This window comes from Rana temporaria, chromosome 9 (genome assembly GCF_905171775.1).
Source record: "Rana temporaria chromosome 9, aRanTem1.1, whole genome shotgun sequence".
NCBI lineage: Eukaryota > Metazoa > Chordata > Amphibia > Anura > Ranidae > Rana > Rana temporaria.
The window spans coordinates 73,066,217-73,080,272 of NC_053497.1; the positions used below are offsets into that span (position 1 = coordinate 73,066,217).

The 14,056-nt window shown below is 42.4% G+C and overlaps 1 protein-coding gene across 6 annotated transcripts in view; it reads right to left on the minus strand.

Annotated features, from left to right (window-relative positions):
* Positions 1 to 14,056, minus strand: part of MCF2 (MCF.2 cell line derived transforming sequence) — a 181,452-nt gene that overhangs the window by 39,896 nt on the left and 127,500 nt on the right. For all 6 annotated transcript variants that reach the window (XR_005743553.1, XM_040323778.1, XM_040323779.1 and 3 more), the window contains 3 exons: positions 9,675 to 9,790; positions 9,496 to 9,565; positions 5,197 to 5,289 (listed from right to left, as the gene is read on the minus strand). Coding sequence is in view for 5 of the 6 variants with exons in the window: in XM_040323778.1 (XP_040179712.1) it covers positions 5,197 to 5,289; positions 9,496 to 9,565; positions 9,675 to 9,790 (279 nt within the window). In the remaining variant the exon portion in view is untranslated. The remainder of the gene's footprint in view (positions 1 to 5,196; positions 5,290 to 9,495; positions 9,566 to 9,674; positions 9,791 to 14,056) is intronic.

Here is a 14,056-nt window from a genome sequence, read left to right on the forward strand (position 1 = left end):
TCAGTCCGCTGATGTGTGAATTTCTGCGAACATGTCATGTGCCTTGTATTTACCTTGGTTAATCACAGAGATGAGGGAAGGTGCAATCACAGCCCCCAAATTCAGTGCAGTTCAGCATGAAAGATATATGATTCTTAGCCCTGTGTGTAAGAACACCCTAATCACATCGTCATGACCAACATTCTACAATGCACTTATTCCTTTTATAAAAACAAAACACACTGGATTTTTATGGTAAAATAACAATATGAGATATTGTTTTAAAAGAGAAATATGGAGTCGTCCCCCCCCCCCTCCCCCTAAATTATACACTGGGAACCGAGCAATCAAACACAGCTGAACACTCGGTTCTCAGAGCTCCCTGAGCAGAGAGCTGGTGACTGTGAGTCAGCAGATCTCTGTTATCTCTGTTCTGTCCCCCCCCCTCACTCATTGGAGTGCTGGGCTGTGGAGGGGGCAGGAGCAGCTGGCTCAGGCTCACAGTGGCTCGCTGAGAGGCTGAGCCTGGTGCCAGTGCAGGGATGTGGGCGGATCCCAACTTCATTGTCGTGATCTTGTCCAAGCATGGACCGGCTCTGTGCTTCAGCCCGCTGTCTGATGAAAACAAGCCACAGGAGTGCAGAACAAACTGCACTCCTGTGACCCACAGGAAAAGTCCAACCAATCAAGCTTGGCTGTACTTCTTTAACTCTGGCTGATTTATCCAAAACTAAACATAATATAAAGAAATACCGTATTTTCCGGCGTATAAGACGACTTTTTGGATGCAAAAAAATGCATCCAAAGTCGGGGGTCGTCTTATACGCCGGGTACGGTCTCCGTGCAGCTGCGATCGTCATAATTTCAAAGCTGCGCGCCGTCTTCTCAGCACGTCCTCGCTGTCCTGTGATTGGCGGAACAGAAATCTTCCCAGCAGCGCCTCTGTTCTGTTTTCCGCCTATCACGGATGCCTTCTCATCCTCGGACGAGATGAGAAGGCATCCGTGATTGGCGGAACATAGAACAGAGGCGCTACTGGGAAAATGTGTGTTCTGCCAATCACAGGACACGCTGAGAAGACGGCGCGCGGCTTTGAAATCATGGACGCTCGCAGCAGACGGAGACTGTCACCGGCTTGCAAAACGTGAGTGATGGCACAGTGGGGGGGAAAGTGGGGGCATGCAATGTGATGGCACTGTGGGGGAATGCAATGTGATGGCACTGTGGGGGAATGCAATGTGATGACACTGTGGGGGAATGCAATGTGATGGCACTGTGGGGGAATGCAATGTGATGGCACTGTGGGGGCATGCAATGTGATGGCACTGTGGGGGAAAGTAATGTGATGGCACTGTGGGGGCATTTAATGTGATGGCACAGTGGGGGCATGTAATGGCACAGTGGGGGCATGTAATGGCACAGTGGGGGCATGTAATGGCACAGTGGGGGCATGTAATGGCACAGTGGGGCTTGAAAAAAAGGGGGTAGTCTTATACAGTGAGTATATCCCAAAACCAAAAATTTTCCTGGAAAATTAGGGGGTCGTCTTATACGCCGGAAAATACGGTATGTAGAATTGCTATATTATATAGTAGAATAACAACTGATCAAAAATACAAAAACAGAAGATGTTGAATAAAGAATATGTAAACCCAACATGTCATATTCCTGATATGTGCCTGCTGTACCATGTACTTGAAAAAGTATCCTGTTTTTTTTGTATTGCTTCCTTTGTGTAAAATCTCTGGTGTTCCTGCCAGTCCCTCTGCTCCTCCTAATAAACCTGACCATGCTAGGCATGAGAGCATAGCATTGCCAGTTCTATAGCTGTGCTGGTAACTTAGCTTGCTCTCCTTTAGTGATCACACCTGTCCCGACATGCCTCCTCTGCACCCCCATACACTGGAAAGAGCAGTGTGCTATTGTTTTTCCTCCCCCAGCTCCTATGCAGCTGAGAACAGAGGTACGTGATCAGTTTTGAAAATTGGGAAAAAAGGTATTTATAATGTATAATCTATACACAAATGTTTTGTCCTTCATTGCTGTATAAAACTGAATGGCTTATTTTACAAGGTGAGGGTTTACATGTACTTTACCGTTTACAATATCCCGTAATTGTGCATACAGGTCATATAAAACAGGATCTCCATATAAAAACTCACACATCAACAATTGTTAACATTCTTTTATTCTACATTATTTTCATAGTTTTCACAACTACACACAACATTTGTTTTGGATAAATACCATCTGTCAACCAGGGAACCATTCTGGTGATAAAATACTGCTATACTGATGCCAGCAATATGTAAAACATGCAGCATCATGTAAAAATGTGGGCTATTAAAGCGGAGTTCCACCTAAAAATGGAACTTCCGCTTAATCCACTCCTTCCCCCCTTACATGCCACATTTGGCATGTAATTTTTTTGGGGGGTAGTGGGGGGGTCAGGAGGAGTGGGACTTCCTGTCCCACTTCCTCCTTCTGCCGAGGGGCTGGTAAGGCGATTAGCTTAATCGCCTTATTGCAGCCCCTCCCTGTAGGCGAGCGCCTGTCCAATCGGACGGCGCCGCTCGCGCATGCGCAGTGCCACTCGCGCATGCGCAGTGGGTGCCCAGCCGTGAAGCCGAAAGCTGTCACTGCCGGGTGCCCACACTAGGAATGAAGATGTCGCTGGAACCGTGGAGCAGGTAAGATTCTGTTTATTAAAATCCAGCAGCTACACTTTTTGTAGCTGCTGACTTTTAATAAACTTAAAAATAGGCTGAAACACCCCTTTAATCTATTCAAACACTTTAGTAGGTAAGCATTACATATTTTTGCTTGTTGTATGTGTCAGGAATCAGATGTCAGGAAATTAATTGTTTAAGCTTGTCTTCAAAATTTTAAATGTAGCTATAGCGCTAACTTTTTTTGTTTGAGTTTGGAAGAAAAACGTGTTAATTGCTTTTTTCGTTGCTGTCTGTGCTCTGCTGGGGAGATTTCCCTTCATATCCTGTACAGAAATGGAGATGAAATCTCTCCAAAGTGAGAGGAGACGCCTTAAACATTTGTTAATGAAACAGATGTCCCCACTGGTAGATTTCAGCGGACCTCCTGTTCCAGGAATACTTTGGGTTTACCATCACTTTCTGACCTAGGGACATTACTAAAACAAATACAGATTGCAAATCTTTCCAGCAACGACACAGACAACAATAAAAAATTGACATATGTTTAACCCCTCCCTTCTCTATCCAAAACGAAAAAAAAAAAATTTGGGCTGCAGATACATGAATTCTGGGGAAACATAAAAACTACCCTTGCAGTTTCGGCTCCCCCCACACTACAAGGATTAAATACTGTTATATATTCTAGGAGAACATTAAAAATACGTTTTACTTATCCCTTGCTCCTGTTGGCTCCTCCTCTCGATACAACCAGTTTACCAAAGAAGCCTCTTTTCGGGGCTCTTTCCAATGGTCACCCACTGACATTATCACATACAATGCAGAAGAGATGTCACATAGAGTACCCTGAAGTGACGAGTCTGCGCTTCTACATACGTTTCATCGTACTGGCGTAATGACGCCATTACGGTAAAACATACGTAGAATCTCAGACTCGTCACAGCTGGGTCCTCTATGCGACATCCCTTTGGTATATCCAGAATGAGGCGTGGATCCAATATATCCATCTGCACATGTTGTAGACACCACCTTAGTGCTGGGCATAGCAAGGTTACATGTGAGTGCAAAATCTTTTGTTATTTTTTTAAACATATTTTATTAATACTTACTACACCATAAGAGTTATTTCTGTGGAATCTGTTCCCTTATCCTCAGCTACCATCTGAAGGGGGTTACACAGCGGAGAGATACCTACCTAGGATTCCTCTGGTCTATTCAATCTAAGCGAATTTTGACCTACTGTAAAAAGTGGTCAGACACCTTTGGTGAGTTGCCATCTACCTCATGAGCACTCGTGGTGAAGCTTTTTGAAGGGACATCAAACCAGAAGATTTACATCTATTTATGGTGTTGGGATTGTCACCTTTGGACTTTATGTATTTATTTGCTTTTTCAGTCCTACATTGTAAGGCCCCTTTCACACTGGGCACAGAGAAGCGGTGGTGGTATAGCGGCGCGATTTTTTAGTAATGTTTAGTATTGACCATTATTGAGTCTACAGGCTGCCTAGTTATATATGAAGTAATCAGGGCCGTTTGAAGGAATTTGGGGGCCCCAAGCAAAATGGGGGCCCCCAAGCACCTCCCCGCACGCAAAGCCTACGTTAGCGCTACACTAATTTTTTTACACCCATGTTCTTACTCCTTCCCCCCTCCCTAGTCCCTATGTTTTTCTATTCTCCCCTTCTTCCCTGTAGGCTGCCACTGTAGCGTGGCCGAGCTCCTCTTCCTCCTGTCAGTCTGGTGTTCTATCATTATGGGTCCCTAGTCCACTATCAGATAGTGCCCGTGCCGGGATGGGTACCGCACGGTACAGGAGATTCAGTTTTCTGTGTTCCTGGCCGGACTGAAAGGAAGTGAGCACTCAGTGTGCACTTCCTGTCAGTCAGGCCGGGAACAGGTAACTGAATCTCCTGTACCACGTGTGGCACCCAGCCGGACTGACAGGACTCAAGGAGGAAGGAAGAGGAGACTGGCCACGTTACAGCCTGGGAAAGGGAAGTTGGGGGCCCCAGGCCACCTCGGGGCCCCAAGCAATTGTTTGTTTTGCCTGTCCTGTAGCGACAGGCCTGGAAGTAATGACATCCATTACAAGGTCAGCAGCCTCAAAATTGTTTTATACTTAAAACAAAAGGAGGTTATAGAAGATTTTAAACAGCATATAGATTTCTACATCTGGGCAGAAAATATCTTCCTAACTTGAAAATACAAAGTATATCGGAGGTTCTGTATGGCTTCCCCTATTTCATATACAGGTATAAGATCTCCTTTAAACAGCAACTGTGTATAGCTGGATGACTAACCTTTCCTGGGAGAAACATTGAGGCTGCCATTGCTAACTACGCATTTGCATAGTTTCCTGCCTGTTATGCCCTTAGATTTCAATACTTGATATTACTACCAAAACAAATATAAAATAGAGAGATATCAGACTGGAAACTCAAATTTTTAGTAGGTTAGCAGCCCCCCCCCCCCCCCCCCATACTTCTCTACTTTATAAAATAAAATAAATAAATAAATGAAGGCTTTGCATGTAACATTTGACATACCTGAAAGAAAACACTGTCTGCAAACTGTCTCCAGAGGGAGTCTGACCGAGGTTTATTGTGGCAGTACTTTTCATACATTTGAAAGTCTTCTCTCTGTATGGAGGACAAAAGGTGAAAAGTGATAAAGCCATTAGGTTTCCAGTTCTGATCCAGTGAAATACAGATGTTATGTAATAGCAGTATGTGTAGTGCTAGAATAAGCATAAGGTTGTAAAGTGACTTAAATGGCAAATTGCAGATAAATGCACCCAAAATGCAGATTTCCGGACTTAAAAAGAACGTTAACATACTTTAACACATGCTCTATTGAACCAGGTGGATTTTCTCTCCTCATGCATGTTCTGTATGCTGGAAAATGCAGCTAAATGCAATAGATTACATTTGGCCATGAGTAGGGTTGCCACCTCATCCCTTTAAACCCGAACACATAGTAATTACACAGGTTCTGGGGCTAATTTAATGTTAATAAGGCACCAAGTAAGTTTAATTAGCACCTTAATCAGCCAGAGAACCTGTGTAATTAATATGTGTTCGATTTTAAAGGGATGAGGTGGCAACCCTAGCCATGAGTCACCAGATGTTCTGGCAAATGCCAGCATTAACAGATGGCCAATTCAGGAGTACTATAGACCACATCATGACCCCTAGTACTACATGCAGTTCCTGCCCATCACACAGAATCCAAAAACTGCAACAATAAGATTTATGAAAACTAGCCACCCCTTATATCAATGGACAATGGAAAATAAGGCCCAGACAACTGGCAGGTACCTTATGGCATAAGCAATCTGCCTGATACTAGCAGATCTCTGCAATAATCTCACATGGTTACTGCCAGATTTTTGGCTTGTTACACACCATTAAAGCCAAATGACACAGAACTGTGTAAGATCTGATCAGTGATGTATTGGTGCAGTTAAATGAGGTGTGGCAGGAGTGGAAAACAGGAGCTTATGCTGCTCAGCTAAAATCATTTTCAACTTAAAAGAGACATTTTTTTTGTTTCTGTTTTTTCAGAATCACACTTGCCTAGGTGGATGCAGCATCGGTCCAATGCTGCATCTGTCCCCCGCCAGCTCTAAGACTGAGAACCGAGGAATCAAACACAGTCGGCTCGGTTCTCAAGTCTTCCTGAACAGAGAGCTGGTGACTGTCAGTCACCGCTGTCTGCCCTGCCTCCTCACTCACTGGAGCGCTGGGCTGTGGAGGGGGTGGGAGTTGACAGCTCAGGCTCTCAGCAACTCGTTGAGAGGCTGAATCAGTTGTCAGTCCAGGCATGTGGACAGATTCCTGACTTCATTGTCACAATCTTGCCCCAGCCTGGATCGGCTCAGTGACATCAGCCGACAGCGCGATTCAGCACACTGCTGAAAACGGGTTTGTTCTGCACTCCTGTGATCCATAGGAGAAGTGCAGCCAAATAAGCTTTGGTTGTACTTCTCCTTTAAGGTTATGCCATTGGTAAGAACAGCAGTATATGGGCAGACCTTTCATCAGGGAAAAAAAAAAGATCTGAAAGATCTTTTGTAAAGATCTTATTAAAAATGATGAGGCCACACAATCAAACTTAGCATTTCTCGGCTTTCATCACCACGGACACTTGCCACTAATATGCTTGTTATCACTCTGTACTACCCAGTTAGTGCTAGCAGTGTTCAGATCACATTTCTAGTAAAGATTGCAAAGTGCCAGGCCTACCAGATGCAAATTATAGTTTGAATGATTAAGAAACTTAAAGTGGATGTAAACCCTCACATATACCCAGTGAAGTGAACAGCCTCAGATGATACACAGAGATTAAACAAATCTCTCCACATAAGTGTTACATGTATATCTGCTGTCTTCAGCTTTATATATTCATTAGAAAATTCAGATGATTTTAGGTGATTTTCTCTTCCTTGTTAGCATTGCAATGAAGCCTGGGCATACAGCCAAGACAGCTGATTGGAGGAAAGACCCACATCCCGGCTCCTAATAAGCAGAGACTTTCAGATCTGTTAGTTGAATCTTCAGCATTCTGCTAATCTATTTATAGCATCCTCCCCAACTCAAAACTCAGGCTGCTTTTATCTCCTGTGTCAGAGAACTTGTCAGAAGTTATCAGGCTGATAACAGGAGAACGGGGCAGGAGACAGCTATGGGACATAGTGCTTTGAAGAGAGATAAGAAAACATGGGAGACATATGTGCCCAGCTCAAGTTTCGTGAAATGGGTTTACATCCACTTTAATGCAAGCCAAAAAGTCAAAAAACTATTTATGGGCACTGCACTAATTTTGTAGCACTAAATACATTTCCAAAAATTTGATTTCATGATGAAACATGACTGGAAAAGCCAATCTGCAGAAAATGGATATGCCTGCTTTTGTAAATGGTGGTAATCCCATTTCCTCCTCAACTGCAGAAACCAGCAACATAATTTCTTTATTTTAGACTCAGGCCCCATACACACTATTAGATTGTGTGCAGTTTTTGTCTTCAGATTAACCAAAACATATAATATGAGGTCAAAACCTTAAGGCCCCGTACACACGACCAAGTTTCTCGGCAGAATTCAGCCAGAAACTCGATCGGAGCCGTATTCTGCCGAGAAACCCGGTCGTCTGTACACTTTTGGCCGAGGAAACCGACGAGGATCTCGTCGGGCCAAATAGAGAACATGTTCTCTATTTCCATGTTAGTCAATGAGGAAACTTGGCTCGCCGAGATCCTCGGCGGCTTCACAAGGAACTCGACGAGCAAAACTATGTGTTTTGCCCGTCGAGTTTCTCGGACGTGTGTACGGGGCCTGAGAGTGTTTCATGTTGTATGCTATCAGGCAGGCCCTTGCACTACATGGTTTTTGGTAAATCTTAGGACAAAAATCTGCAAAAAAATCTAATAGTGTGTATGGGGCCTTAAATTGCAATATGTTGGCAAAGAGCTGGGTCAGGATTTTCATAGATATTTAAATCTGTTAATATTTTTAGTTGTAAAATCCCATAGCTGAGAAGATTGACAGCAGTATGTGTGGCTGCTAGACTGATAGACAAAGCAGGCCCTTAATCCATGCTGGAGAAATCAACTTCAACATTTCACAGCTTTCTTTTAACCTGCTCTGCTGAAGAGGGATCACTTAGGCCCCATACACAGGAGAGGATTTATCCGCGAATACGGTCCAGCGGACCGTTTCCGCGGATAAATCCTCTCGAGGATTTCAGCGGATTTCCATGCGATGGAGTGTACTCACCATCGCATTGAAATCCGCGCCGAAATCCTCTGGCGATGACGTGTCGCGCCTTCGCCGCGTCCACGCATGCGTCGAATCATTACGACGCATGCGGGGGATCCCTTCGAACGGATGGATCCGGTGAGTCTATACAGACCAGCGGATCCATCCGTTGGGATGGATTCCAGCAGATAGATTTGTTTAGCATGTCAGCAAATATTTGATCTGCTGGAATCCATCCCAGGGGATAAATATCCGCGGAAACAGATCCGCTGGAGTGTACACACCATAGGATCTATCCGCTGAAACCCATTCGCTGGGATTTTTCAGCGGATGGATTCTATCGTGTGTATGGGGCCTTAAGCTTGGCTATTGTTTTTACTCCCAGGATGAATAAAAATGTACTTGAAATCTCAACCATAACTCTGGCACTCTAATGCTGCGTACACACGATCTGGCTTTTGCACGGCCAAAAAAAATTCCATCGGAGAAAAATAGAACATGTTCTATATCTAAACTCCGATGGAATTCATTGGAATTTCCGATGAAAAAACTCTGATGGGGCTACACACGATCGGAATATCCGATGGAAAAAGTCCATCTGACTTTTTCCATCGGAAATTCCGATCGTGTGTACAAGGCATAACTCACCAAACCCACTGATTTTAGATGCTGGCTCAACTTCCCTAGCCCAGAATTCCTATTCTTTCTATTACAGCAGAGGTAGTCCTACAGTGTTTCCATAAAATAAGTTAAAAATATAATATTTACTGAGATCCTATCATAAAGATTGTGATTCAGGGATGGGTCTGGCTACTCAGGTGCAGCATTATCCCACCACAGCCCCCAAGAGACATAAGAATTCAATAGGATGTAGGCAATTTAATTCATAAGGTTTTACTAAAACAACCAGGTAACAGAACACCCAAGGTTTTGTGTCCATGAACTACAATAGTAAATATTTATGAAGACATTCTTTATGGAGGCTATCGTGGACTTTAATGGTACTGTATCACACATCAAGTAGATATATAAAATAATCTTTATTATAAAAAATTCTTAAAAAACAATAGTAAATAGTTTGTTACCTACCCTTTCTAAGAAACAGAATCCCACTCTTTCGGGTGCTTCAATACAGCTTTCAAGGCTCAGTAGAAATATTCTGTTCAAAATGAAACACACAACATTATATAGGGTTAATTACATTATGGGGAAATAATACTGTATTTCTTTCTTGTTAGCACTTAGTACAGTATAGATAAGTATCTCACTTGTTGTGGAACTCGTAAATTTCTGGCATATTTCCAAACAAAATATTCTTCGTATTCCTCAAAGAAGGTGGCATTAATCGAATCATTGCTGGATTCTCCATCTCAGATCTATACCCCTAGAAATAGAAGTAAATTGAATTAAACTTAAATTACGTCTACAAAAAACTATGTTTAATCTGAACAGATCACAATTCTATGGCTTTGTAGTAGTGAACATGTTTACAGGAGGTGAGAGAGAAGAAATTACTTCAGCAGTCTGCTGCTGCTCCTTCATTGTCCTGTGACAGGCTGGGGTGGATCATAGGCCAAGCTATATATTTTTACTGCACTTTGCATGCAGGTCCACAATAGGGTGACCACATTTCCAAACTACCATTTAGGGACACCCCCCCCCTCCCAAAAATCAGCTTGTGCTGTAACGAATCACAGCACAGTGATTGGACATAAGAGGCGGGATTTATGATTTCTCCAATCACAAGCAGGGGGTGGGGATTGTTCTCCTCCAGGCATTCCCGGCCAGGGCAAGTACTGTCAGTGAGTAAAGCGGTGATGTGGCGGCCTTTCTTAGGGGCATCAGATTGGCCCGGGTGGGGGGGGGTGGTAGCTGTGTCAGTTTCATTCCGGGACACTGTATTGTCCTACAATAAAGGTGCCAGGGACAGACCTGCAAAATGCGGGACTGTCCCGGGCAATCTGGGACACGTGGTCACCCTAGTCCACAACTTGGCTGGGCTGTCAGGAAGAAATGCCTGGGTTACAGAACTAGCTGAACTTTATTAAATCATCTTTGTTAGGTAAAATTTACTTTGTAGGTATTCCAGGTGTGTATTTAGCTGTTTGTATAGAACTTTACACTTATAAAGAACACTACATTAAGTTAAGTGATTTATTTTAGGGCTGGTATACACAGACTTTGGTGCTTTGCTTCAGACATCAGTTTGTAAAGGATAATAACAGATGTGGAATGTAGTGTCGGTGTTTCCAACTTATGGTGCACAGAACATGTTTTTTCCCTTTGGAATGCTTTGGTTTACTTTTATTTTTCCTCATAGAGTGGAATGAGAATGTATCTAAACACATCCCAAGCTCATCCTAATCTGACCGCAAACTAATCTCAAACAGAGAACAAACTCACCTCAGGCTAAGTCTAAACATAAGCCGTTTTGCGTGAAAAAGATTGTTGAGCCTGAAGCCCTAGTACATATTTATACCAGGGAAATATATAATTGGCGTGGCCAGTCTTAAAGTGCTGAAATAATGACCAGCAGGAAACCTTCAATATAAAAAGATAATTGGTCAGGTGATTTGAATATATTGGATTGGGAAAGGGATCTCCATACTATGGCCCGCAGACCAAATACAGCCCAGAGCTGGGGTTAGGTTCCACCCATCGTGCTGTCTTTCTCCAAGTCAGTTGGTTGCTAGAACTGCCAGTATCCTAGCAACAGATGACATACTCATCCTCTGTCAACACCTGCTCTGCCTTCCAGATTTTGCTCTGTTGCTGTACTTACTCTGTAAGCAAGGTAAAGGTGAATCACTCATAGGGCATCTAATGTAAGAAGGGCTCTGATGGGGACCCTGATGTAAGGGGAACTCCTAAGGTGGGCTCTGATGGGGACCCTGATGTAAGTGAGCAATCTGATGGGGACACGAATGGAAGGGGGGAACTCTGATGGGAACTAGATATGTGCATTCCCGTTCGTACGAATGTTATTTTCGTACGAAAATATTCATTTTCGTACCCGCAGAATAATGTGTACATACGAAAAAATTAAAGCACCAAAATACGAAAATGACGGGATTACAAATGAGCCGCATAACGAACAACCGCAAATACGAACAAACGATCTGACGAAAATACGACAAAACGAAAACGGCAAAAGAACGAATATGACATCTATAACAAAAGATTTGCATTCTGTATCCTGTTTGAATCCCCTCTCTGCTTGTATCCTCAGCCGCATGTCCACATGACACCTACAACAAAAGATTTGCATTCTGTATCCTGTTTGAATCCCTTCTCTGTTCGCACCCTCAGTCGTATGTTCACACGACATCCACAACAAAAGACCCGCACCCTGTATTTTGAATTCCTTTTTTCTGTTCGTATTTTGGATTCAACAGAATGCAAATCTTTTGCCACAGATGTCACACGAACACACGACCGAAAACACCAAAAGAAAAAGGACCCAAAACACAGAATGCAAATCCCTTGCCACAGATGTAATTTTCGTTTTTTTGAATGGGCAGTGAGTGTAGTTAGCAGCTTCTCTTTTGTGCTGAGTGATCAGTACAGTAAAGCCAAATAAACTTTTCTGTGGATTTTCATCTGAAGGGAGATCAGTTGGCCAGACTTTTGAACCCAAAAATGGTTTTCTGATGGAGTTTAAAAACGAACAAATTTTCTGAGAACGAACGGAAAACGATCGTTTTTATGTTTGTTGTTAAAAAAGTCTGACCAAGTGTATGGGGCTTAACAATCGTTAATATGGATGAGCCGCATGTTGAAAGTGCCGCGAATCCCGCGATATATTTACGAAAGTACAAAATTACGAAAATCCTTTTTCTGTTTGTATCTTCAGTCGCATGCCCACATGACATCCACAACAAATTGTCATAGATGTCACACGAACACACGACCGAAAACACGAACAGAAAAAGGAATCCAAAACACAGAATGCAAATCATTGACGAAAATTCACGAAAATTATTGTCTAACAAGTAACAAACATGAATTAAACAGAATAACGAACCATGTACGAAAATAAAACGGTAACGAAAATACGAAACAATCGGAATACGAAAAAATCTCGTCGTACGAAAAACGAACGGGAACGAACAGGAAAACGGGCGTCGAACGGAAGCGAACCTACGGAACGATACGAAACAGAACAAAAAAATACGAAAATGTAAGAAATGCTTTTATGGGTACCCTGATGTGAGGGGTTTGTGATGTAAGTTGGGACTTATAAAGCCGACTCTGATGTAGAGGAAAACTCTCTTTCGTTCTGAATCCTATCAGATTGATTTAAAAAAAGATCCAAGTAAAATGTATTTATACAAAAAAAAAGGTGTGCCATCTCTTTAAACATCACTGTAAACACCATTAAACAATTTCTGTGCAAATCAACATATGTGCAATAAAGTTCCAAAGCATACAAAGTGCAACACAAATGTTCATGAAAGTGCGGGGCTCCAATACTGTGCAATACAAACATCCATCAAAAGTATTGGAAATTAAATCCAAAATTAATCCCAAAGTGCCAATTTGTTTCCACACACCAAGTGCACACACTTCTACACAGAAAATACTGACAAAAAAAGTCTATGAGACAATGTGTAAACCGCAGAAGGTCAATAACACTTGTGTAAAGATACAGAATGCCTGTGCTTTCCGAGTCAACTTCTACTTCAGGTGACTGACAACATCGGTTGGGACAAAACGTGCAGAGAGAAGCTATCAAGTGCGGCTGCAGTTTATACATTGTCCCATACATTTTTTGTTATGCGAGTACCTGGTTGACAAATAAACTCAGTGGTGTTTTTGCAATATAATACTAGATGGCTTAGTCTGTGTCCTTCTCTATTTATGGTGCCATGTCATGACTGAAACCGGGCAGAGAGCTTTTTCCTGTGAGGTCTCTAACTGAAGTTGACATGGCAAGCAAAGACATTCTGGATCTTTAAACTAGCATTATTGACCTCCTGTGTTTTCAGAGAGCAATATTTTCTGGTAAGAAGTGTGCACACTTGGTGTTGTGTGGAACCAAAAATGTGGATTTTTTATGAACTATTTTGGTACTTTTTTGCACATATGTCGATTTGCACAGAATTTATTTAATGGTGTTTCCAGTGATGTTTGTAACTTAAAGGGATAGCACAACTATTTTCTATAGGTTTTTGGTATAATATTCAGATGATAGAGTGCCGCTTTCCTGTACACCATGTGCACTGTGTGCAAAGTTTTCCTTGTTATTTTTAAATGTATTTTCACATTTCTTATTCATGAAACAGATTTTTGTTTCAGCCTGTGAAAATTTGTAAAATATACCATGTGGCCCTCTTACTCAAAAGTTTGGAGACCCCTATATTAGGTGCATATATGGGAAATACAGAAAATTATTATAAAGAATTTCTCACAAATTAGTCCCTTTTCAGATAGTTCCAAGAGTGTATACCTAAATGGAAACTACTTTGCAAAAATAGAGACAACTGTAGAATCTATGGCCCAGATTCATAGAAGAAATACGCCGGAGTATCTACTGATACTCCGGCGTATTTTCAAATTTGCCGCGTCGTATCTTAATTTGTGATTCACAAACAAGATACGACGGCTTTTGGCTAAGATCCGACAGGCTTACGGCTTCGTACGCCTTCGG